The following is a 27774-nucleotide window of genomic DNA, read 5'->3' as shown; positions in this document are numbered from 1 at the left end:
AAGGAAAAGTCTGGTCAGGATCTGAATCTTTTCAAAGTCTTTTCAAATCCAAGTTCCAGTAATAATTCATGAAATCTGATTGCTCATTTTAATATAAAACAAAATCCTCCAGGGGAGAGAATGTGCTATTATAAAGACAAGCCTTACAAGGAATGGAAAGTTAAGGCAGATGGTCTGTCCATAACCAGGGAAAAAGCTAAATCTCAGAAAATATTAATATTTAAAATAAGAATGAGGTAACAAAAGGTGAACATACTGAAATCTGTGGGCATGAGCCCCCCCGAGATGAACTTTATTCTCACTTAATGTTTCTTTCATATGAAGTAACGTCTGATATTCCAAACAAAAGATACGATATAAAAACAATGACGGGTTGGGGTTTTGTAGAACGGATAAAAGATTAGTCCAGTAACGACACCAAACAAAATGTTATTTAGTAAAAGAAGTACAATAAATGTTATGATCACTTACGCACTGCACATCAAACCAAGGGTTCATATCTGCCATAATGTTTGTAAATACATGTCAGTCACATGACCCGGCAGTAAATATTCTAGTGAGCCGCTCATGTATGTTGCTTGACATGCATTTTTTTCAGAGCGAAGAAGTTGAAAAGTCAAATGGTCGCTAATTATCAGAGACTCAATGAGCTGATAGCAGCAAGGCCAGTCAGGCTTTTCAATCCATCCTCGTAGACTGCCAGTGAACTGTGAATATTTCCAAACGGCCGTGTATACTGTGAAATACACATGCTTGGGCCCACCTTCATCTGGACCATTAATCTGCAAACACAAAAAGAAGATGAAAGGATGCCTTTCAGCATACAGATAATAGGCGGTAAATCCTACTTTGTATTTAATGTATATTTAGTCAGATTTTAAACACATCATCAACATCAAACATTTCTACAATAAACTATTAATAAAAATACTTTTTTCCTCATTGTCTGTCGAGAAAATAAGTGGTGCTTGCTAATATGGTACAGTCATTTTTTCTCTGCCAACTATTGAGGCAAAATATAATAAGGATTCAATGGTTTCCGTTGTACTGTACTTGAATAATCACAAGGGGGCAGACCGAGCACTTAGAGAAGAAAGTTAAATTATCTTTAATTGAAAGATCTCTTCTTGGAAACACTTGAACTGTTTGTTTACAATGTTGCATTGCCATAATTTGCTGCTGTGGTAGAAAGCATTTCTTTTAGTTAGCCACACATGTTTCATAGGTTTCTATTTACATTGATTATTTTCCCAGTACCTCGATTGAAACGATTGATGTTAATTAAATTATATGAGTAGGAAAAAAGTCTGAAATTGGGATTTCTCCGATTCCAAAAGATAATAGAGGAAAAAACTAAATCACATGACGAGTGATGCAAACACAACAAAAACGTTTCTTTTTTTCTTGCCAGGTGACATTTATGGCAAATGCCTTTTATAAAAGTTGAACTAATTTGTTTGTTTTGCATATGTACGAATTTTCCCAGTTTGATCAAAGCGTTAACGGAAAAATAAAAAATATGCATTTATTTGCAAAAACAATTTTTTTTTTTCTTTAAATCATGATTTTATTAAGGTATGTTTTTGTTGTGTTTTATTGTGTCAGTTAGCTTTAGTTTTTTAGTTATTATTAACTGTTGAATTGATATTCATTGGAATGCACAAATAAAAACGATGTTTTTCCAAATAAATTCTTCAAATAATACTGTATAAATAAATAAGAAATGTATAAATCCAGACATTTAGCACGAGAGATACAGAGCATGTCAGCAATGAAGTAAAGTGGGCGAATCATAGAAGCAAAGAGAAAAACAGGCATTACAGACTCCAGATGTTAGTTCTGAAGGGTTTGTGGAGGTCACGGGCAGTGCGGCTGTAATCTGTTGAGCAGTCTGTGCCGAACATCTCAGTGGTTAGGATTATGCTGTGGTCTGGCCATGCTAACTCCACATTGGGTTGTGTGATGATGAGGATTTGGGATGCAGGAACCACTGGAGTGACAATGTGAATTCTTAAGAACCCGCTGTCTGATGGACTGAGGTTTGCATATCCATCTTCGGGGAAAGTCTGACTATACTGAGCACAAGAGCGCCAAGTCATCCGTTCAGAATTATTATAAAATGCTGATATTTTTGTTTTAGGCTTCGACCCTGAAAGCGCTTCATGTAAAAAGCTAATTTATGCTTCACAGAACTAAAACGTAACATTACCCAATAACCAAATAAATAACCCCGATATAAAAAGTCTAATCATTTTCTCACCCACATTTCATTCAATTTCGTTTATTAGGAAGTTCAAAGAAATATTACAGTTGATTTTGAGGATCATTTTTTTTTAAGATGCTCTGTTGACTCTGGTCACCATCCACTTTCAACAAAATAAGAAATGGCATGTTTGGAAAAACATGAGGGCTAGAAAAATGTCATCCGTGTCAGCTTTCACTTAACCTTAACTGTAGCATGTCTGGTTTCCTACAGCAATGGATTACAATTAGTTTTAGAGGTATTGCAGCAACCAACCTTCCTCAGATAGTGAGAGATGTGTCAACCCCGTCCTCCAGTCTCTCAGAAGAAGTTTTTGATAAATGGAGTAACCAGTTTAACCCATAACTTAACATATCGGTCAGGCTGATTGAACGTTGACCTTGAAACTTCTGTTGATCTTTGATACAACATCTCCTGTTCCTAAAGAACAGAAAACAAGATTTGAAAACATGTTAAAATAGATATACATCTACATTACGACACCTCACATTCTGTTCGTTCTGTAAATGTCCTGTAGTTCTAATAATGACTGATCTTTCACAATCTGATAAGGGTGGATTATCGGAATCTCGCAGTATAAAACTATAAAAATGAATCACGCCCCCAGTTATTCAGACTTTATTGTGACCTATATATAAGTTCCCAGAACAAGCGGTAAAGATAAATGGCTTCAATTTAATCTTAACATGTAATTCAATTGAAGGTATGAAATATGATCTGATTCCATCACTGTCTTCAAAGAGGAAAGGTGCGTTTTGAATATCACATATTATTACACGCCAATTAGTGAAATTCTTGATTTCATGCAGGAAAATATTTTCGTACTGTATCATGAATGCTAAATAGTCTAATTAACTAGTTTTCTAGACGCCCAATTTTCGACACCGTTTCACATGTCCCAAATAATGTCATTGTCTTCTCACCCGATTAAATAAATCAATATTTTATATGAATTTATTAAACCGTTAAGTATTCATGTACAGTAATAATGTACAGTTTGCGTTCATTATTTAAAGATGAACCCAGACATGTGATCAGGAACCCAATATAGAGGAGATGGGGGTTTTATTATCCAATGAAATATTTTATTTTAACCACTGAATTCTCCAACTGACCAGGAATCAAGAGATTCAGAGAATATGACAACTGCTAAATAATAGAAATAGTAATGTGCAAAAAACGAATTATTTCAAAATCATTATTTCTTACTAACTGGAATCACGGATGATATCAAACCTGTTGCAGCTGGACCTGAAGATCCTCATTCTCCGTTACTATGGCAATCTGAGCCTCCAGATCTCTGTGCACAGAGCGATATCCGAAATTTGGGGAGCCAATAAGAGTGAGACACGGGCGGTCTCTTTTTCCGACATAGTACCACAACCCTTGGAAATAAAAAATTTGAAATTTTTAATATTTGATCAGGAAGATTAAAATGAGAAAAGGTGTTCACAGAAACACTACATTTACTGGAAACTGGCTTCAAATGACTTCGGTAACACTTTCTTTGAAGCATGTATGTATAATGCATTCTAAAGAGTTAAGGGTAAAATGCAATATATATAGAGTTTTAACGAATTATAACCAATTTAAAATGTGTAGTGTATCAATGAATTGTGAAGTGTTATAATGTATTAACTGGAATAACAATTATTTATGAAACATTACAATGCATCAAAAGGTGCATTAAAATGCTTTCAAACTACTTTGCATTATACACACATGCTTCAATGAATGTGTTACCATGACTTCTATTATTCATACACTACAAAAATAATACTATACGCAAGCGAAGCGAGGACATCATTTCAGGGAAAACCTTTATTCTCTTATCACTCATTTTTTAATCCTGTGATGTCATGATGCAACCAAAGGCGTCAGCAAACTGCTGCGTTCCAGTTCAGCCGTTTCAGCGCAGGTGACATACGAGCTAAAAAAGGTGTAGCGTCTGGTAAAAGCGTCACTTACAATGAACACCTTAAATAGCTTCAAAGCAGTTCCGCATCACAGGTTCACCATACTCAAAAAAAACAACAGCAAACAATGCAACTTATTTTGTACAGTAACCGAACTCATACACTATTAATAAACATGCAACCGCTTTTAATAACTGACAAGAGAAGCCACCCAGGCCTGAGGTAGTGTTCTTGTTGACTGAAGTTGTAAATCAGGTAACACAACTGCCAGGAATACTCCAAAAAAGAATTCCTAAGGACTTCCTCGTGCACGCAAAACTATCATTAACTTATAGGTGTTTAATGGACTAAATACGAACAATGCTAAATTAAAAGGTAAATCGATACTAGCAAGTGCACAACCTCAACAGGTCATGGGTTTGATCCTCACACATGGACAATTCCAGCATTATGGATGTGATATTTTCAGGCAAAACTTGAAATATAAATTCTCAGAGAATGTATTTATTACCAATATATTAAATCATCGGTTTATATTTTATACGCTCCCGCTCACTTTCGTAGCACCGTCCGAACGAACTTTGCATGCTCAAAGTCGGCAGACGGCCCGATTCACATTTCGCGTCTAAAACCGTACGGAAAACGCGAGCTGCACTTCGTCCTCCTTTTTTTCCAAAGTGCTGGCACTTTGCGCTCTCCTGGCGTCTGTCGTTGCTAAGCAACCATAGGTCACGATAGCTGTTGAGACGAGGAGGTATAAACAAAGGATGTATGGATTAGATGCACTGAAAATACCTTGCAGTAACTCTACTTCTAGATTTAGTTATGCTGTGATCATCTGTGTCTCCATTTTCATTGGGTTTGTCTATATTGGCTTGTTGATTCTTGTCACATGACCTGCGGTGCGTTACCCCTTTCTGAAAAGCCTGAAAAAAAAAAAGCGTTGTTACTGTGTCGCCCCCTATTTCTGCACGGCTGCTGCGCGTCTACATTTAAAATAATGAATATGCGTGCGGAAAAGACACGAAATGAGAATCGGGCCTAAGAGTGCAAATATTAGTTCCTCAATACATTTGGGTACCGAACACATCTGTACCTAAATAGCACATCTTTGGACCCTTTAGAAGGGTATGATCCCATTGACAGCTTTTTCGACCATTTTCTTAAAGTATAAAAATGTGGACATCAAATCAGTCTTCAGAATCAGCACCTTGTCAGTGTAAAAGAGGTTTAACTGAGTGCACTGTTGCTCGCTCTCTCTCGCCAGAGGTCCGTAGGCCTCCTGTAGGCTGAAGGCCAGCGTCAGAACTCCAGCTAATGGTCATTGATTCTTCTCGTAGCTTGGCTTCGGGGGACCTCTGCACCTTGTCTGCTCCCACTTCTGCTCAGCTGTTACAAGAAATGACGGCATGACAAGCCCTTATCTAATAAACTCAACTTCTCAACACGAGCGTCAAATTTAATTCCACTGACGCAGGTGCGTCAAGCTTCCTGAGGTTCTTTCGCTGCATTGCCGCTATTTCATTCTGTCCTTCCAGGTTTCATAACAGAAAGCGATACGAGGGCACGATGTCAATGCTGTATGAACAATCAAATCTAATTTACAGTCAATGAATGCATTTTTAATAAGACCGTCATTCGATGAATCAGAATCTATCTCCTGGTTTGTGCAGTTAACCCTTTCAGTATGGGTAAGGTATGACGATATGTAGTATCATTTATGCAATGGTGCAGTTTAAAACACACAGCTGCGGAAAAAAATAAGAGACCATCCCAAATGTTCATTTAATCAGCACTACTAGATGTATTGTGCCCATTCAACAGAATCAAACCTCGGGAGTGACAAAGTCACCCAACAGCAATGTGAAAGACTGACAGAATGACAAGACGCATGAAAACTGTGATAAAATTGAGGTTATCACATAAAATAATATTTTTTAAACTTTTCCTAAATACACAAACTGTATTACCGTTGTATTGCTTAAAATTGAATATGAACTTGTTTTCTCTGCAGTATTTGAGCTCTTAAATAACAGAAAAAATGCTCTGTATTATTGTTTCTCCAGTTTTCATTTTCTGCAAATAAATGCAAATAGAAACAATAAATTTACTTGAAATTTGGTAAAAATATTGTAAGTAGTTGGTAGTTAGTAGAAATGGTCTCAGTTCATGCATTTCCTGGAATCCGGACCCATGAGGTTGCCATATACAGAATATATCAAATATGTAAAGTTGACACACAAAAAAGTATGAAAAATTCAATAGAGCCTTATTTCTCTACCAACTTCGAAACGGCAGGCCAATGCAAACTCTCGTCTAAGATTGATTTAAATGATCTGTAAAAAATTCCCTATTACATTTACTGATAAATGCAAGCTCTGCCAGGAATATCTCTCAACTTGAATATTTATGTTAATGGTTTCAATGAGTACAGCTGAAATAGCCTGACGTTCAACAACAGCCAAAAACTGTTGCCAAAGCCCACCTCTGGTTTGCAGAGAAAACACCAGCATGTCTGGCAGTCTCTGTGTCCTGATGCTGTCCAGGAAGAACTCAGAAGCTATTCAATCAGAGGTGCTGGGAAACCTGCGTCGTGCATTAAATTATGAGCTTTCCTGTTACACCCAAGTTTTGGGAATGGATTGGGAACCTGCCACTTTACGAAAAAATAAGAGAATGTAAACAACTACCTTTAGCGTGAAAGGTCCAGTCGGCGCGGTGGTATTCGTGCAAGTGGACGCGGCTCTGCTGACCGAGCTGACACACCTGAAATGGAGAGACTGCTGAGTGTTAAACCATTAAACCAACAAGACCGCGGGCAAAGGTGGTAGACTGAATACTTACAAACCTCAATAAGTTAATATGGAAAAGGCCAATAATATTTTGAACAAAAAAATCTTTATTGTACTATGTGGTATATATCCTATATTGTGATTTTAATCATTTATCTTGTAATCATTTAATATTTTACGCATTTATAACCTTGCACTGTAATAAGGCTTACTATACGATACTGTGGAAAACATAAAGATTCAATTGAAATCTGATTTTATTATTCAATGTTTATTAATAACAAAGAATGAATAATGAATTTGGCATCAGAGCCAAAGCAGTTGCTTGAAATTATATGACACCAGATAAGACTTGGAACAGTGACTCATTCTAAACATACCATAAAGACCCATTGTAAAACAGCCAATAATACACACGCGTGATCATTTGGACAAACCCGTGACAAAGTTCCCATCAAGCAGATTTTTGAGATGTGTCACACTTCTGAACAGATGTACCACTCAATATAAATTCGTAAGCTAAAATAGGCCGAGGCTAGTTGTTACGCTTGTTACTTCACTGGATATTTAGTAGGGTCATTTTTGTCATTATCAACAAAGCCACGGATCGCTGTAGTTTGGTCTGCTGTTACCCAAAACCTTACAGTTTCAAGTTTTATAGTTAAACAGTATATAACGTTTGTGACAACTTGCCCCGCCTCCACTCTACAGTCATATGGCCCAGCCCTCTAAAGAAACGGCAAATTGTAAAGTAATGCACACCTTATTGTAGAACTGTCTAGCAATGTGAACGTAGGCCTCGGGAATTGCACCTGCCACTCCTCTGGCCCCAAAGAACCCATTAACTTCTGGCGAGGCCATAAGGATCCTGTAGTCCGTCGGAGCACCCAGCACTAGACGCATGTAGGTCTTTGTAAGGTTGAAGTAACCAGACGTCAGGTAGACTGCAGAGTCTCCGTCTGCCTCGGTAAGCAGTCGTTTTGTTACCTGCTCATCCAGGTAAATGCCCAGAGGTTTCATTTGCAAGAGAGGAAAGATCCAGGTGTCATTTTGCACAGTCTCATCGCAGTCCGCATTTTCCGAGCATTCTGACTCTAGCATGTTCTGCCGGACACGGGCAGCGTTGACCACCTCCATGATCCGTCTCTGTGCTGATGCTGAGAAATCTGCTCGATTACCTGTTGGACCAAAAGACCATTTGAGTCATCAAGTATTGGATATATTTGGGCTCCATTCCAAAATATAGCGAGATGCTTACATAGGCAGCATTTTATGGCATTGCACGTGAACTCCTGAAACTAATTACGTTCCTGATGGGATTACGCAGCCAACTCAAATATCTCCCTTCACCCAAATTTTTGATGAAAAGATAATCCCATAATGCACTACGACAAGCTCAGCGATTTTAGCACTGGTTTTCACCATTTCAACGATATTTTTTAAATTAGATTATTTGAAATAATTTATTGAAATGACAATTTCTTCTAATTTAACAATTCAAAGTATACAATTTATTTAGTAATAAGGTTGTATTTGATACCTTTAGCACATGCATTAGTTGACATACACTAACACCGATTTATATTAACAAAGATTAATAAATGCTGAAAAACGATATGTAAGTTCATGGTGCATCAACTAATGTTTAACAGTTTCAACGTTTCATTTTATAATATACTTGTAAATGCTGGTCTGAACATGAACTAAGATTGAAGGAACAGTTCACCCAAAAATTAAAAATAAATCTCTTCTCAAAATATATTGACTCTATATTGACAAATATGAATCCATTTCTTTGATCTGAAGAGAAAGATCAGAAAAAGATATTTGGAGGAATGCTTGTAACCAAACAGTTCTTGGCCACCATTGACTACCATAGTAGTAAAGATTTTTTTACGAGCATTCTTTCAAATATCTTTTTCCGATCTTTTTTATCAGATCAAAGAAATGTATACAGATTTGGAACAACTTGAGGGTGAGTAAATGATGACGGACGTATTGCTCATTGTTAGCTCATGCAACACAATGCATTAACTAATGTTAACAAATACAACCTTATTGTAAAGTGTGATCATTTATTTGGTCATTTATTACTGAATGCATAAACATATTGAACTTGTAAAAAAATATGTGAATTATAAGAGTGAATTGGTTCATAAAAATAGTTTGAACTGATTCACAATGAATCAATAAATCATCGTTACCAACTCCAGTGCACTTTATAAGTATTGTAAGTGCACATACAGTCAATTAAAGTGCAACTGAAAAGTTCATAGCACACATTTTTAAAATGTCGTTCAATTTTATATTGCCAGTAAAATCACTGCGAACATATCCTGGATATTCATTACAATGCCCTTCCCTTCTTCAAATGCCATCTATTCAGACAGCAGACAGTAAGGCAGCTCACTAGATCTGGAACAGAGCCGTACAAACATCTGCATCAATCAGAAGCCTAAATATCTGACAGCAGAGCGATTCTGAGAAACCGTCAGGATCTTAACAGGCCGTGCACATTCACACTTATGCCAACGATTATACTCCTTGCAGGCGCAAAATGACACGTCAACCGTTCCTCTCCAATCCGATCCATTCTATCAAGCGTTTGCTCGTGCGAAATCCTGCAAATGCATGATCAAAACCTCAGAGACACGGGTCAATAACTGCTGACCGTCTGGAATGGCGCTCTGTCAAACCCTGGCGCCTCTGCTAGACATAATGTGCCACGGTGAGTCATAGCAAGAGAGATAATCTGTAAATAATGAATTAGCTTCAGGGGAAAAAGCTGCATGTTGGTAATATATGGCAGAAACCTGCTGTTCTATGATCTCGCTGCTTATTTGGTTAACAGCGAGATTGTCGGGATGGATGAGGCCGCTCTGAACATTGTTTATGAAATGCAAAATATAGGAAGAGCATGTCTCCACAAATATGTGTGGTCAGCAATGAACAAACTGCTCTTTGAAGCGGGATGCAGGGGCTTTCCCCACGGACCCGGAGCCAGCCACCCTGAGCCTCTGGGCCTCAGAGGTCCAAACGCATCCAGTTAACAGGGCCATGAAGTTCAGCGGCTCTTACCGACAGACCGTGGGATCCAATTACTGGAGATATGGAGGCAGGACATTACTGCAGACTCAGCAGATGAACTTCTCAATGGTGATTCTTACTGGAAGATGGAGCTTTTCTTAAAGTATCTTTAGCATTTCACACAAGAGAGACAGTCAAATAGATTTGAAATGACGTACTGTATGGTGTACAAGTAAATGTTGTAAGAATATGCATTTTGGGGTGCGAGTTCACAAACATTTCATAAGAGCAATTTACGTAAACAAGACTCTTGGCAGGACACTACTGCCAGCCGTAATGCTCAATTACGATTTTTTTTGCTCAGATATAAAAAAGTAAAGGTGAATTGCCGGTCTGCACATTGCAGAATGGAGTAGAACACACCTACAGTGCATCCGGAAAGTATTCACTGCGCTTCACTTTTTCCATATCTTGTTATGTTACAGCCTTATTCCAAAATAGCTAAATTCATTATTTTCCTCAAAATTCTACAAACAATACCCTATAATGACAACGTGAAAGACGTTTGTTTGAAATCTCTGCAAATTAATAAAAAATAAAACAAGCATATGTACATAAGTATCCACAGCGTTTGCTCAATACTTTGTTGAAGCACCTTTGGCACCAATTATAGCCTCAATTCTTTTTGAGTATGATGCTCCAAGCTGGTCACACATATATTTTTTTTCACACCATTCTTCTTTGCAGGACTTCTTTTTATGGGGAGCATCGGTGCACAGCCATTTGCAGATCTCTCCAGAGATATTCAATCGGGTTCAAGTCTGGGCTCTGGCTGGGCCACTCAAGGACATTCACAGAGTTGTCCCGTAGCCAGTCCTTAGTTATCTTGGCTGTGTGCTTAGGGTCATTGTCCTGCTGGAAGATGAACCTTCGCCCCAGTCTGAGGTCCAGAGCGTTCTGGAGCAGGTTTTCATCGAGGATGTCTCTGTACATTGCAGCATTCATCTTTCCCTCGATCCGGACTAGTCTCCCAGTTCCTGCCACTGAAAAATATCCCCACAGCATGATGCTGCCACCACCATGGTTCACTGTAGGGATGGTGTGGGCCAGGCGAGGAGCGGTGCCTGGTTTCCTCCAGACATTACGTTCAATCTTTGTCTCATTGGACCAAAGAATTTTGTTTCTCATGGTCTGAGAGTCCTTCAGGTGCCTTTTGACAAACTCCACTGTAATGTGCCTTTTACTGAGGAGTGGCTTCCGTCTGGCCACTCTTCCATGAAGGCCTGATTGGTGGAGTGCTGCAGAGATGGTTGTTCTTCTGGAAGGTTCTCCTCTCTTTACAGAGACATGTTCCCCAGATCGCTCAATTTGGTCGGGTAGCCAGCTCTAGGAAGAGTCCTGGTGGTTCCCAACGGAGGCCACTGTGCTCATTGGGACCCTTAATGCTGCAGACATTTTTCTGTACATTTCCCCAGATCTGTGCCTCGATACAATCCTGTCTCGGAGGTCTACAGAAAATTTCTTTGACTTCATGGCTTGGTTTGTGCTCTGACCTCCACTGTTAACCGTGGGACCTTGTATAGACCATACATTTTTATACATTTTTTATACATTTTTTTTTTACATTATGGGGTATTGTTTGTAGAATTTTGAGGAAAATAATGAATTTAATCCATTTTGGAATAAGGCTGTAACAAAACAAAATGTGGAAAAAGTGTAGCGCTGTGAATACTTTCCGGATGCACTGTAAAGCTGATGCTTTAACATCATGTCAACACACACGCTAGGGGTGGATGCAAAGTGATAAAAGACAATAGAAACTATAAGAGGTTTGTCATCCAGTGATACTCTTTTGTTGCATGGTGCGGCGTAGACAGTGCAAGGGCTTATGTTTATAATCTGATAGTTATTATTTGGCAACCGAGCTGATGGTGCACTTCTGTCGATAGAATGGAGCGTGCCGCTTTAAATCATTGCAGAATTGTGACATGTCGATCTACAATGACGCAAACGTCGCACGAATTCCGATAAAACCGCTCAGACTGAGGTCGCATTGCAAAACATTAGACCTGTATCCGCTTTAGGACTACATATGCAAGTGGCTCAGATCAGATTTAAAAAGATGTTTACTGTTATGCAGTAAACACATCTGGGTCACATATGAGCATTATCACATATGTGGGATTATCTTAAATCTGGACTAGGTTTTACCAAACATGCCTCACTAAAAACATTACTTGTTTGCATTTAGAGACATCACAAGATATGGCAGTGCAAGTTGTTTTCGGTTTGGACAGCTCTAGCATTTACTTTAGTCTAGGACTAGTCTCATCCCTGTCCGGGAAACCGCCCTTTAATTGTCTAGTTGACTAGTCAACCATCATGACCTCTTCTCTCCCAACATATCTAACCACTTATTCATAGACTGCGTAAAGAAATGTCACCTTGACTCGAGTACCCTTGCTTTCCGCCTTGATATTTTCCTCCGTTTACCGTCATAGTTAACGATTCTTGTTTATGGCTATCATTCCATCATTTCCCGTTGACCTCATTGTCTTGACAAACTGTAGCAAGGTCCAAATAGCTCCTTCCCGAACTTATCATCCTCCTGCATCTCTGCTTTCCTCCCTCCCTGCGCAGATCACTTACCACCAGCAAGGTGACATCATTGCATTATTTCTGGGATCTGTGACAAACTGTGGCTTCACTCCACCACGATTATGTCATCGGACAGCGCTCGCTTCACAACCGTGGCGCTTGGGTTACGGATACGGCCTGAATGAGCATAATAACTCATTCACTCGCTCCGAGGTCTCCGCTGAGCCTGGGGACCAACTAGTCTGTAAGTTACACCGGTCGCAGCCGCAGTTCGGCATCAAAATAACATGGAGACCTACAGCTCGATGTGAAAAACTACGTACGTGCAAAACATCTAGCTAATGTAATCTAGTTCCTGCAAATTCAGATTTAATAAAGCGTGCAGCGTATTTGAACTACTACTTTAATAAATTACAGTTTTTCTCGATTGCTAACACACAATTCATGAAATAATACAACTATAAACACTTCCACAGAACAATACACCAACTTGTACAAATTCCACACAAGAACGTCCTCATTTTGCACAGGTTAAACCATGTTTTCATTCAGAAAAACACAAACACACAATATAATTAACTGAAGTGTCAAGATATTAACTCAAATAGCTCACATTTGTCTACCAGTAAACATTTGGTGGCAAAACTGATGACACACCAATCACAAGCACATTTACACCCTTTTTACCTGTTCTGTATTTTTGCATATTTTTTACATTGCCTCCTTTTGGAAAATCGCTTCGCCGTATTGTTTCCTTTATCTTCTCTGTAAGTCGCCTGAATGCCAATAGGATTTGTGCAGTTGTATACTGTGGTGTTGCATGACCAGTTTATATTTATATTTTAACTTTTCTTGTCTTGTAAGATCATCTTCATCTACTTAACAGTAGTTTAATGTTTTATAAAAAAATCCTAAACTTATTCTTGCACTTTGCCCTATCTGCATTCTTTTTTGTTGTATATTCTTATACACATTAAGCTGTCAAATTATTCTTGAATCCCAATAAGAGGTTTAAGTAACAGTGTTGCATGTTGCAGTGTGGGTGCAGGTCATGTCTGCAGGAAAAGCTTGTTTTTCAGCAAGTTTGAAGGGTTTTGAGAAGAGCGTTTCATTTTGACCTGAAAATAGGGGGGAATTGGGTGAGAAGCTATGGAGGCATAATTTTAAGAAATGTGTTAAAGCAATCGAGAAAAACTGTGACAGTTCACCCAAAACTATCTTCATTTACAGGTCCAGTTGAGGATAATAAACGGGTCAGTGGTGTGGAAAGAAGAAGCCAATGGCTGTGGTTGAGATGGATGGACACAGCATGGGCTGCCAGATGACCTTGTAACAATGTGACACACACCCAGGTCTGATCAACCTGCGGTGGGCCTCCCTTGGCTGAGGGTGTCTTGCGATAAAGGACCTAAACACCCAATGAGGCTGAGGTGCCTAACTGACAATGTGTTACATTGATTGAAACCATACAAAGGGCACTATCAGCAGCACCTCAGCAAAAGGCATCTTTCAGCCAGGATAATGGATGTGATGAAACTGGGATCGGACACACAACTCATGAGATGTCTCCCTGACCATAGCAGGAAAGGCAAGTATGCTATTTATTTCTATAATCATTTATCCCTCAAACACAGAGGATGAGTACCCGACGAACCAGTAAAACCTCACACCTTCTTTCCTCCATTCAGATTCTTGACTGCTTTCCATGGCCATGCATAAGGCGTGGGAAATGTCCTGTTGGGCAATTCAACTGTGCTGAAATAGTGAGATTAGAACACCTAGTCCTATTGAGCGAATCTTAAAAAAATAGGCGCCTTTCATAACAGTCAAGGTCACCTCACAAATCTTCCTGAAACATCTTTAAACCGTCTTGTTGGTTTGACCAACGCACCAATGCGTGACTTCAGCTTATTTTCACTTTGTACCACCCAGCGCACCTTATAATTGTATTTATTTCTTTGCCACCATTAAGTATAATAATAGTATTGCTTTCTTCCCATTCGACATAAAACACAATTAAGTCAACAAGGAGAGTCTATTTCATTTCTAGAAACACCTCAGTACGGGCATTGCAGTAGCAGCCTTAAGACTGATCCTCACCCAAATTTATTACAGCCTTCAGTTAAACACATACTATTATAATAAAATTACATCTTTTTTTATGAGTTTCACTATTCATCCAGACCTTCATTCAAACAACAGACCCGCCCTTGTAAATACAAAACAACATTGATCGAAACCCTAATGAACACCATCCAAATGGTGCTTAAATGTATTGTATAAGGGGTTAAAGGGATAGTTCACCCAAAAATGAAATTTACATCATTTACTCACCCTTTTTTATTTCAAATCTGTATGAATTTCTATCTCCTGCAAACCCCAAAAGAAGATATTTTGAAGAATATTGGTCACTGAACAACAGCGGTAACCAATTCACTTTATTGTATGGACAAATCAAACATGTTTAAAATGACAAGAGGGTTAGTAAACGATAGCAGAATTTTCATTTTTGGTGCGAACTATCCCTTTAAGAACGTGGCTTTCATTCAACCTGATAACTCGCCTTTATAGGGATGCACCATCCCCTCCATCGTATCCACGCTGTTGTCAGGTCGAAGCTGCAGAGAAACGTCACCCACAGCTCCCACAAGCTCAGCAAAGAAATCGGCCACCTCTTCACAGTCCTCCAGAAGAACATAACGGTCTTGACGGTTGGTAAAGTACGAATCGCTCAAATTGGCCCTGTATGAGATGACATCACACTCAGTGTGGGCCAACACATATATTTCCATGTTTGTGTGAGACAGTAAAACATGGAAAAGCTTTGGAAATTTTGCCACGAAACATGCTGATCGTTGGAAATGTTTGCATTTAGATTGCAAGCATATTATTGTTAGCTGGTCACAATGCATCATGTTTGTGTACGTGTGCTTTATCTGCACCATCATTTTCCACATGAAAGAGCATGAAAGTGAAAGTGCCTTCTGCCTACACACCCGCTGATGATGAGACTGTTGTCGAAAAGATAAGCCTTGATGTGCTGCACCCCGATGGTCTCGTTGAAGCGTTCAGGCACCAAAAGGCGCAGAAGACCCCTCAGGTCAGGTGTGTGATAAAGGGACACTCTCATCTGCTCCGGGAACCGCTGGAGTAGCGGCAACAACACTGTGCGAGAATTGTGTTTACCTGCATGTGCAATAAAACAATACGTAAATGACTGAACTGTCTGTGTTTTGCTATTTAACTGGGCGGTTCTTTGCCAGATTAAGAAGCTTAATGATTGTCATCAAACATTAGACATCAAAGGTCTATAGTACAGCTAATAAAAGATCTACTGTAATAATTTGTTTCACTATTAAAGTTCAGAGTCTCGTTCATAAGAACAAGCAGGAACTGAATTGATCAAATAAAGCATGTCTATACTGGAATATGATGCCTGTGTTACCATAAGTTATTAGATTATGAACTCTTACGACATTGGGTGAGTCGTAACACATGGTTGAGTCAGTCAATGGAATAACTAATAATTCCTGTTATGAAGTGATAAAGGAAAAATAAAGAAACAGGGAAGTCTGCATGCTATTCCGCAATAACCAAAACTGGTAATTTTACACAATAACACTTGTGTTGACACATTAAATATTAAAGGGACAGTTCACCAAATAATAAAAATTCTGTCATCTTTTATTCATCCTCCAGTTGTTCCAAATCTGTATTAATGCCTTTGTGCTAATGAATAATAAGAAAGATATTTGGAAGAAAGCTTGTGACCAAACAGTTCTTGGCCACCATTGACTACAATACTAAGACAAATTGCAATGGTGGTCAAAAGTGTCTTCAAAATATCTTCTTTTATGTTCAACAGAAAATATAAATGTACAAAGACATTATTCCTACTGTGGTATTCAATGATGGCCAAGAAGTGTTTGGTTACAAGCATTCTTCCAAATATCTACCTCTGTGTTCATCAGAAGAAGGACATTTATACAGATTGGGAACAAGGGTGAGTAAATGAAGAACAGAATTTTTATTTTTGGGTGAATTGTTTATTTAAAGGATTAAGCATGTCAGTCACGGTTCAAATAGGGAAACAGAACTAGCTGGGATTTTCCCAGAGGCATTTCCTCCTGATAGTGACACTAAAATGTCCTCAAAATGGTGACGTTTTCTAAGCTTTATTAAATTCAGAATAATCAATGTTGCAAACGATCTTAACCTCAGATGAAGTTCAGTATCGGTTACGGTATTTTTTTTTAAAACAACCCTTTAAAGGGATACTCCATCCAAAAATGAAAATTCTGTATAAATGTATTTGTGCTGTATTTGAAAATGTAAGCAACTGACATTGCTGGGACATCATTGACTTCTATAGCAGGTATATATATATATATATATATATATATATATATATATATTCAACAGAACAAATAAAATTATACAGGTTTGTAAAAACTGGTGGGGGGTAATTCATGACCGAATTTGCATTTTTGGGACGATTATCTCTTTAGGGGGGTGGTGGCCATCTAGGTATCGTAGGCTGACTGAGAGAGGGAGAGAGGGAGAGAGAGAGAGAGAGAGAGAGAGAGAGGGAGAGAGAGAGACAGACCTCTTGAGCCTCTGGTATAATCCAACAGAAAATCCACTTTGAGTTCTGGTGCATCTTTTCCTTGCGAGCGCTCTAATGCCTCTTCCATGCAGTCAACCTACACAGGAAATTAGACGGTCATTGGAAACGCACTAATGTTACAACAACAGCTTATCATCTTTATATGATGTATGTCAAGTGTTATTTGTAGAAATACAGTACGCTTAAGTCCTGACATAAGGTCAAATACCATTATAAGCAGATGCGCAGATAAGACAGACTGACAGGTTTAAATGACGTGTGGGAAAGTGTAAACACATTCTTTTAAATCAGTGTTTCTTCCTGTTTCCGTTTACTTCTCTTTCCTTTTTATTTTTAGACAGCTTGGAAAGCTCTTGTCTAGTCCGGCTGGTTTAGCATGTTGACTAGAACAAGGAAATGTCAACTATCTGTAGACTTGCCTACTGAGCTTTTGATACTGCACACAACACAATTAACAAATGTTTTTTTTACACTTTCAGCAGAAATTGCTTAGAATCATGCTCATCCATGCCAAAACTAATGAAATGGTCTTGTGGGTGATTGCCCAGTGGTTTCTATGAAATACTGGGTCCCTTGATATGACTCGGGTCTTTCTTTCAATACAAGTCAATGGAATGTTTTGCCGCTTTATCTTTAAAATTAAAAAAATCTCTAGCAACGAATGGTACTAGACTTACGCAGTATACAGGTTTTTAAACAGTTTTTTTAAACCATCTTCAGCAAGCATTACTAATAAATCTGATGTATTAATTCTTCTAGAAACAGGACTTTCTGGAAGATATGACTTATGACATAAACAGTTCTAAAAAACCTTTGAAAAAAGATGACCTTTTTGTTCATCTAATGTGTGAAGTTCTCCTTTACATCGAAACAGTTGACACATGCTTAACATCCAGTCATCGTCCCCGTGTAAGAATCTCACTAAGACCACAGTCAGTATTTCTTCATAGGTTGTGTTTTGTGTTCTCAGTTACAGTAAAAATGAACAAATAGGCAACATACGAGATCTTGTTCTAGAGGCCCTGTGCCAAGGTAGAGTGAAGCCATGACCACACGACTCTTGGCTGTTCTGATCCGTGCCTGGGCAAACAAAGAGAACGACAAACTAAATGAGAGATATTAAGTTACAGCTTATTATAAGTGGCATTAAAACAATAAAATCACAAGGCAAACAAATAACAATCAATTATATAGTATTAACATCATGACGACTTAAGATTGGAAGCTTCACACTCCTTTAGACTCAAAGGAGGCAATGAGTAATTATGCATTATAGCAAAGGTATATGATTTATGGTATTATAATGTACTTGTAGTTGGCACTCTATCTCATTACATTGGAACTTTATGGACGTAAATCAAGATAAATCTGATATCACAGCAATAACATCTGCATATTATGTAAAACAAAATAATCAACACTGTAATACATTATATAACATCTGAAATTGGATTAGGCTTTTGCAATGTGATACCTGCTATGTCAATAACACATGAATACATGCATGTGTACCTTCATAGTCTGATAAAACTCATCAGGTGAGTGGAGGATGCGGATGTGGCCTCCAGGGACCCTAAAAGCGGGTACGTAATTAGTCATCCAGTGGAACCGTGAGTAAAGGCCCTCGACCCCAGTGAAGCCTGGCGGTCTGGAGGAGGCCAGGGGGGCCGTGTCAGCCTCTGCCAGCAGAGGGGCCAAGAGTAGCACAGCTGACCTACAGGATGACAGGAAGAGAGAAAACCCTTTAATATTCATCCGAAACGGAAACTGGCTTTTTGTGCTATTTTGTTTCCATGTTTGTGAATTAACTTTTGGTGGTTGAACTGTGATAACGATTATTTCTTTTTCCTTTCCGCTTGGCTCAAAAAAGCCAATGCATTCTTTGAGATCTCCTGTTATTCTCATCTTTCTCTATATTAGTTTGTCACCTCATGCAAACAGTAAGTAAAATAACAAGGAATACTAAGAGCTAACAAAGCAGATCTCATCAGTCCCTACATGGCCACCAAGTAACTGCTTTGGGTTTTACACTAACCGGTGTAATGTCCAGCTCCAAAGGCAACAGTACAAGACACAAAGGCAGTAATACAGTCTGTATGACACAGCATGAAGTCTGAAACCCTGCAACCCTTTACTCAGATCTACTGCCAAACCCCAAGGTCACCCCGAGTTCTCTACAACCCAGACAGTGTTATTCTTCATCCAAGCCAGTCTCACCACACACTACAGTAGATCTTGCATAAATCCAGATAAAACAGAATAAATAAGGCGCCTCTATGACCAAGTGTAAAACAATGTTAAGGCCAATCGCTATAAAAGTAAGTTACTGCCATGTCTCAAACAGATCAACGGATGTCGAAACTACACTAACATGTGGGCTTTGTACGAAAAGAATGAAAAAAGGGGAAACCACAATTGCACAAACTGTACAGATGGAAATGCTCAAAGTCATGGGCGCGTTGCAGAGTAGTTCTTAAATGTTGTTTAATTCCAATGTCTTAAAATTTCTATTTGACATTATTTATATTTTTGACAATATATGAGACTTTCTGCATCATTCTGTCACTTGTTGTTTCTCTCCTGACCTGTGTGCATGTACTCTTTATATCTATAGAACAAAACATTTAAAAGTCATTTGGTGATTGACATTTCCATCAACACTGACTAAAGGGAGAATACAATGGAGTTAAGTTGACACACCTCAGATGTATAACTCACGTTCTATTAAGAAAGCATGTCCTGACATGGCCTGTATGATCGTCCTGTTTGTCTCGGTTTATTTGATAGATGTCACTCATAAATCATGATGGTGTCTCTCGAAAACAAGCCTTTGAACATCTAGAGTAAGCGAAATGACGATCGTTTACCTAACATTTACATTACGTAAGTATTTGTTAACGGTTCCATTACTGCAATTACACAAATTAACGCAATGTTTCTCCTTTACATAACCACGAGCTAATGCTAGTGAAAGTCTCCTGACTTAAGCATTACTGAATTTCTATCGGTTGTATTTACGGGACGAAACTGTGCGGAACATCGCCATTACTAACCCTCTCCTCCGATCATGAGTCCTGAAGAAACGGTCTGAAATCCTCGTAAAAACCCAGGAGAATGCAGGAGTGTACACGGAGAACACAATCCTTTTCCATGTCATGGGCGCCGCCATGTTTTCACGGGAATTTTGAATATAGAAACTTTATCTAAACACTCCCGCTCCTCACCCTTAACACTACTGTAGGCGTTTCGTGTCGCTCGCTCGCTTGCAACTTTAAAGAGAGATTGCAATACAGCATTTTTCACGCTTCAATACTTTTGTGTTAAAACTACATTTTAAATAGTGAATTTGTATACAATTTTAATGAATTCCTCTCTTGTTATTTTATTTGTATAATAACTTCATCAATACCGCCCTTTTTGTTCATTTTGCCATTTTGAACTCACTGAACTTACCCTCTTTATTTATGCAACAAATCATTTGTACAGTAATAGTTAATTAGTATCTTAAGTACTTTTACTGTATTTAAACATTGCCATTACACTTATTTATTTCTACAATACATTCTCTAACTTTAAAACTATCCAAAGGTGACAGATGATAAATGAAAAAATTTACCCAGCGATGTCCACAAGAGTTAACGTTGTTTACTGCCCTTTTCCTATAGATGGCGTATGGAACAAATCCCGTAAATAGAGTACCAACATGAGTCTATATATTAATTTTTTATACAGTTTATAATACTATATTATAGTTATATCTACTATATTTTGCTGTACTAGACTGTGTGTTTTACTTGAATGTGTATACCTAACGTTTGTCTTTAGTTAAATGAGTGCAAAATGTTCTGCAAAACCCCTTTTCCTGAAAACCGAATGTTCCGTCATGCACCCGTGAGGATGACCGTAAATTACATTATACCCCGGCTCTGCAAAACCAATCAATCAAATGAATAAATCAAATTGAGTGTGAATAAAACAGCATAATATGCAACATGTGTGGTCAGTCATAACACACCGACCGCATTTCTATCCGCAAGGGCAATGCATTTTTTTCACCTTGTGTGAACAGGGAAGGGAGGGGGGAGAATCCCGTAAAAAAGGGTCACACTGATTATTTATTGGCAATCCGCCACTTGCGTGTCTGTGTGTGTGTGTGCGGTTGCTTTACTGGAACACCGATGGGAGGAGCCTTTTAGAAATATCAGTCGGTACTTCAACTCCATGCAACAAGGAGTAGGATACCTTCACTACCTCTGATAGACTTTAATACAGCTGATCACCGATCAACTGTTAAACAACTGACATGAAACTGATCTTTATCCCTTTTAAAGAAGACACGTTTTGTATAAACATTTGGATGGGACTCACAAAGGGAGCTATGTTTTAGAAAAACTCCAAGATTGAGTCGGATAACCCTGTGAAGGTAAATACAAAGGTTTTGCTTGTTTATTCCCTCAGCTAAATTTGAAAAACCTCATTCGTTTGTCTGTGGACCGTTTCACTTGTATATCGACTTTAACACTATAGTCGCGTTAAATGCGGCGCTACATTGTATCCTCTTCAAACTAAACTAACTAAACTGTGTTATTTCGCTTTGAAAACAACCGCTAACGTCACTTTATTGTTTAAAGTCTTAAACGTCGGTTTTGCATTTGTGTTCCAGTCGAACTAAAACGACCTCGATGTAATCTGAATAAGTTGGTCTATTCCAGTAAGAAAGAGTGAAGGGGTATTTACAGTGTAACTGGAGCCAGAGCCCGTGTGTCATGAATGAGGAATTGGGTTATTCACAACGAACTGGAGGACCTCATTCATAACCCGCTTTCTAATAGACCGAGTGAATATCGGGTTTACTTGAACTAAAAATACGGCTTCGATTGCCATCTAGTTAATTCATCTCTAGACAGGACAATTGCATCATTGTAACATGTTCCATTTAAGCATTTGGCTTTTATCCAAGGCAATTTATTCTGTATTCAATGTCTTTATCACTATATGTATTCCCTGTCATTCAAACCCTTGACATATCAAAATGCTTCACCGATAGGGCTTTAAGAATATACTCAGGCTTTATTTATGTGAAAAGGTGTATGTGATGCTTGGAAGGGGTTGGGCTGATATTCAACACATGTGACCGGTTGTTAAGACTGTGAAAGAGGCCTTTGAAACTAAACCTGATGTCATAGCAGATGTCAGTAGTCTGCTGGCACCCGGATCTGTTGTTCGATACATGCTGACGTTTTCGTTTCTCCTTCTTTTAGCTACCTTCCATACCCACCGAGACATCACTTGTTCTGAATGTGGAAGAGGCGTCAGAACTCTGGGCGTTGTGTTGGTGCTCTCCGGTGTATGAGCACCCCGGCTGGGACGGCCCTTCGGCCCTGGACCCCAAGCACCAGTGGTTGCCGGGCGGTACAGGGGGTGGGCAGAGCGCCATGGTAACGCACAGCAGGTTTGACAGCGTCATGAGCAGCAGCCCCTTTGAAGGCGGCGTGCGCCTGCCCCCCCACCGGTACAAGACCTTCAGTTCAGAGGCGCAGTATCAGATGGTGCTCGCGGCCGTACGCAAACTTCAAGAGAGTGGCTTCTACTGGAGCACGGTGAGCGGGAAGGAGGCCAGCTCGCTTCTGAGCGGAGAGCCCCCGGGTACCTTCCTGGTGCGCGATAGCTCAGACAACCACCACTTTTTCACACTCAGCGTCAAAACGACCACCGGCACCAAAAACCTGCGCATCCAGTGCGATTCCCTCTCTTTCTTCCTGCAGACCGACCCGCGGAGCGAGCAGGCGGTGCCGCGCTTCGATTGCGTCCTGAAACTCATCCATCATTACATGCCATCTTCGAAAGGGACGGGGACCTCATCCGTGGTCCATGCTGCGGGGAGCAGCGATGGAGTCTGTGGCAGGTCAGCGGATGGGAGTGCGTACTTCATTTACTCTGGTGGAGAGAAGATCCCTCTGGAACTATTGCGTCCACTGGCCTCCAGCATGTCCAGTTTGCAGCACCTGTGTCGCAAGACTTTAAACGGCCATATAGACGTGTCCACCAAACGGGACCAGCTGCCTCAGACACTCCAAGAGTTCCTTCAGGAGTACGATGCACCTATCTAGCTAGAGCTCCAAACGTGTTTTAGATTATAAGAGCCACACGGCAGAAGATGTGTGTGCCAATAAATGCTCACAGTTCAGCGGAATTGCGTGAGTGGAGATTTTTCGCTCCAGACCTCTGTGTCTGTCAGTATTGCAGGCCAGCTGTGCCTTCGACATATGGATTGTGAACTTTGGCAGGTGGCTGCCATTTGAAGGACAGTGTGAGATACGTACTCCTGGTCATTTGGGCTGCTGCCAGGATCTGACATCTCAGCTGCTATTGACAGGATGAGCCTCAATTTTCTAGTGGCCAGTCTCAAAGACAAACTGCTGAAGATAAACACAAGTGATAGTTGATCAGTACAGGAGTTAAGTGTGCCGCTGTGGCTACGATCCAGCTCCTCACCCATCGATCGGGAGATGCTCTCGCCATCCGTTTTATCCAGCTCGACGTTTTTGACTTTCTCCTGGAAGGAAAGCTCCAGCCCTCAGTGTTTGAGCGAGAGCCGGTTGTTTGCGATGACGCACACATTTCCACTGTTTCTTGCCAAGTGTAATTGCCTCATAAGTGGGCGTGGGGGCGCAAACGGGGTGGCTACTTACCGCTCACAGCTGACACTGCTGCGTCTGCTCTGTGGACTGTGCAGCGTCAAGATGAGGACTAGAGAACAGTAAACCAGACGAGGGGCTTGTTTCTTGGACGCTTTTGGCCTCTGACCTCTATCAGCCCTCCCTGGAGAAGACGGCCCCTGAGGACGACTCAGTGGACTGTTGTTACTTTGTTTTTGACGGGAGCCAAAGCAAACAGTAGTTTCATTTTGTGCCAGGGAAAGCGAACATGGCTTAATTACGATGAAATGTAAACATATACATGAATTGACTTTCACATACTGTGAAACAAATACAAGCACAGTATGACAAACGTTCAGCTGATTTACTGTAGCGTCTGGCATGAAGAAATATGCTTCTCCGATCACACGGAGAGGCATTCATGCTTTGTGCGTGTAAAAAAATCAGTCAGGCTTCAACATTCTCGTTCAATAACAATGACACAGTGTTTGTTTGGCTAGCAGGACTAAAATCTGCTATTCACTGAATGTATTATGAGTCCATGGAAGGGCTTATGGTTCAACTTGTAGATTGTCCTTTTTTCATATTTTGTCAAATCAAGATGTTTACATGTGTGGCCACCAATGGGACAGCATGTGTTTTACTCTGTCTTTTATAAAGATGTCTGGTCTTAAGATCTGGTCTGATGACCGCCAGTGCAAGCTTGAAGATCAGAAAAACAAAGGCATTAAAATAGAACATGCAGCAAGAAACTTTGCACATATTTATATTTATAAACTATTTCCATAATTTATATTAAAGAGCACTATTTTTACAAAATGCATTCCACCGAGTGCCTCGCGTTCTTGAGAAAATGTGATGTCAGAAGGCAAAGGTTGTTCTCTCAGGCTTGAAATAAGCAAGATTTTGATGTGGCATTTGCTGTAGAAAGCATTTCTGCCTACACACGCGCATATACGCCGATGCAAATACCACAACTGCTCTTGTTTTCATAAAAACAGGCCTGAGGCTTACCTTGAGGTGTGTTTGTGTGTGTGTGTACAGGATGTGTCTGAGTGCATTCTCTGTTGATCAACATTAAACCGTCTGCCTCGCTCTATACATCTCTTTTCACAGTGTATTCTGTATCTATTACTCGTGGTTATCCCTCATTCCTTACAGGTAAATCATTTCAGTTTATGAGGGGGAAGTAAACATAACGCAACCAATTCTGATCACTTATATGTATTTCACATAGTCAGTTTTAAGATAAAGGGAAAATCCTATCTCTTCACTCACCCTAGGGCAGTTTCAAATGCCTGTAATTTTTTCAGTAAACCGTACAACACAAAAGACATTTTATTTTATATGTTAGAAGGAGGAAGAGATGCAATGAAAGCACCCATCTAAAAATCTACCACAAAATATGTTTTTTTGTTGATTCAAAAGAGTTATAGACGTTCTATGTTAACAAAAGAACTCTACACAAGTTTGGAACATGGCCGTGTGTGAAGCAGATACTCCAAAAGTTTTCCTTAGGGCCCACAAAATACAACCAGCCTTTCATTTGTTTTGATTTATGCTTTTAAGTTGACGTAATCTTATTTTGCAAAAACGATATATGTAGTAAAAACACACAGTTTTAACACTATAGCACACACATCCCAGGTAAAAAATGCACTTAAGTTCAGTTTATTTAAGTACACTTCCATAAAGTGCTCTCTGCTGTCACACATTAATTTTGTACGTTATACACTAAAACTTACTTCTAGTCGTGGTCTCACAATACCATGATTGAGAACACTTAGATATTAATTTGAGTATAAGAAGTACTAAACAAAATTATATTAAGTACAATATTAGTATGTAAAAATAAGTACATGTAGTGCATTTTTGTTCTTGGATTGCAGACACTGAAAATCTGCCCAACAATATTTCTGATAGCCCGATCCGATGAGGCTACTGGGATACTTCTGGGATTGAAAAAGAGTCAGTTTGAGTAAACGTTGACAGGATTTTTATTTAAGTGAACTAGCCGTTCAAGACATCATCTTCACGTTTTAATTTCTCGCAGCAGTTCAAGTGAGAATAAAGTGAGATTTTTGCGGTTTATGCATTTCAGGCGACCTGCGCTATTCCACTTATTTAATGAATTAACCCCTCTAATTAATTTTCTCTCCTCTCCATTTAAGTAAAGGCTTTTATCAGTTCACTGTTCTCATATTAGATGGTAATTAACACATTGTAAAAGTAGTAACTCACAAACCATTAAATGCCTAAGTGAAAAACAAATCAATAAGCCTTGATAAACTTCCTGAGCAAACCCAATAAGGACTGGCCATGCGATTTCTGACAGTGCAGACTTTTTAATTTTAGTTCAAGACAAAAGCTCAAACACCACTTAAAAATGCCCAGCTGCTTTCTTCATGATACAGTTCAGCCCTATAATTGAATAATTATTACGCTTGTCATTATATACACTCTTAAAAATAAAGGTGCGTCATGATGCCAGAGAGCCTCTCTGTAGCACAAAATGTTCTTTGTGGTGAAAAAGGTTCTCCATATTATAAAAAGGAAAGAAAGAGATGGTTCTTTTAAGAACATTTGATGGAATGGTTCTTTATGGAACCAAAAAGAGTTTGGTCAAAATATTTGTTGGTCTGCAGTGGTTTGATCATTTCAGCAGATTTTTAAATAACATTTTGACACTGTAAAAATAACAGCTACACTGTAAACCCCAATGTTGTCATTAATAAAGAAATCAAGTTATCATAATTTAAGATTATTTAAAATACCAAGTTTTGGCATCAAAACTTTAACAAATGTGTTTAATCAAATTATTTGGCAGCAAAAACCATTCAAATTAGGACTAGAGGTGTTTTGAACTCAAAATTTTTAATTATTTAAATTATTTTCAATGTCTTGATTGGTCGTTTTGAAATTATGCCTTGAAATACGTACTGATTAGTCGGCATTACACAAGGCGGTAAATAAACTATGAAAATACATGCATCTAATAAATAAAAGCAAATAGATATACAACATTAAAATGGCCTTTACTAGTCCTTATTCACTAATCAAAAATTTTATCTACAGTGTTCAATTCACATACATTTTTTGCATGAAAACCTTATCCGTACTGAGTTCAAGATAATTGCAAAAGGACTCCGAGATTATTTATCAAGTGTAACGTCTGTTATCAGCATTTCATGTTGACAAACGTGTCCATTTCCTGAAGATAAGCTTATCAAATTCTCTTTTACTCTAGTCGTGCTTGAGAACTATGGGTGAATTCCATTCACATTCAAAAGGGAGAGCCAGCATATGTGTTTGTGCAGAAGGGCCAGTGTAAGGTACAAGAAAGAAAGAGATTTACTCCGTGGATTGCTTAGTTTACGAGAAAGTTTTATTAAACGGTTAACATGCCCACTGGCTTCGTTGAACAATCACTTCTCATAACTCCACTCCAAGTGGTATCTCCCGCTACGTTCTTTTTACGGTATTTGGGAAGTCTCCGCCTTTTCTTCACACTGGTTCGGTGCTTCCTCCCTCCCTCGTGTTTTCAAAACAAAGCTCCAGTCAGTGAGTCCATGCCCCATTTGGTCAGGGCAACGCCCGTCAAACACAAAGCCCCTGGGCTCAGAAAGTTCCTGACAACCCTCCACCCAAAACAACAGTGTTTATTTAGTTTTTTTCCAAAGAAAAAGTCACACGGCAAAACATTATATTCAGCTATCCTGAACCTATGAGAAAGCATGCATGCAGAAAAACAGCCGCTGCATTTCATCACAGGATGTTTATGTTTAACTGCTATCAATACCCACTTCAATTGGGGCTTTACAGTAAATCACCTCTGTGAGCGCTCCATATCTTTTCTTCAGTTGCTTACAGTAATGCTGGGGAAGGAATACAC

General features: G+C 39.2%; 2 protein-coding genes across 4 annotated transcripts; one reads left to right on the top strand and one right to left on the bottom strand.

The window, feature by feature from the left end:
• Positions 1-256: 256 nt before the first annotated feature.
• On the bottom strand, positions 257-21208 carry LOC130439378 (CDP-diacylglycerol--glycerol-3-phosphate 3-phosphatidyltransferase, mitochondrial). 3 transcript variants are annotated; one of them, XM_056771986.1, is made up of 11 exons: positions 20840-21208; positions 18736-18937; positions 18226-18303; positions 17203-17299; positions 15593-15782; positions 15160-15338; positions 7734-8149; positions 6870-6945; positions 3500-3648; positions 2519-2683; positions 257-782 (listed from the first exon to the last, which is right to left on the bottom strand). In XM_056771986.1, the coding sequence occupies exons 2-10, from the start codon at positions 18820-18822 to the stop codon at positions 2564-2566; spliced, it is 1392 nt and encodes a 463-aa protein (XP_056627964.1). In that variant the 5' UTR covers positions 18823-18937; positions 20840-21208; the 3' UTR covers positions 257-782; positions 2519-2563. The 3 variants fall into 3 exon arrangements, with proteins under 3 accessions (XP_056627964.1, XP_056627962.1, XP_056627963.1); XM_056771984.1 differs by lacking the exon at positions 20840-21208 and adding an exon at positions 20277-20426; XM_056771985.1 differs by lacking the exons at positions 257-782; positions 20840-21208 and adding an exon at positions 20277-20426 and having other exon boundaries at positions 2545-2683; positions 6870-6959.
• A 209-nt stretch (positions 21209-21417) lies between these two features.
• socs3b (suppressor of cytokine signaling 3b) lies at positions 21418-24705 on the top strand. Its single transcript, XM_056772063.1, has 2 exons — positions 21418-21646; positions 22485-24705. Exon 2 carries the CDS (start codon positions 22659-22661, stop codon positions 23331-23333), a length of 675 nt encoding a protein of 224 aa, XP_056628041.1. The 5' UTR covers positions 21418-21646; positions 22485-22658; the 3' UTR covers positions 23334-24705.
• Positions 24706-27774: the final 3069 nt, after the last annotated feature.

This window comes from Triplophysa dalaica, chromosome 17, assembly GCF_015846415.1.
Source record: "Triplophysa dalaica isolate WHDGS20190420 chromosome 17, ASM1584641v1, whole genome shotgun sequence".
Classification (NCBI taxonomy): domain Eukaryota; kingdom Metazoa; phylum Chordata; class Actinopteri; order Cypriniformes; family Nemacheilidae; genus Triplophysa; species Triplophysa dalaica.
The sequence above is the reverse complement of the archived record's forward strand: the minus strand, read 5'-3'. Positions and strand labels throughout refer to the sequence as shown.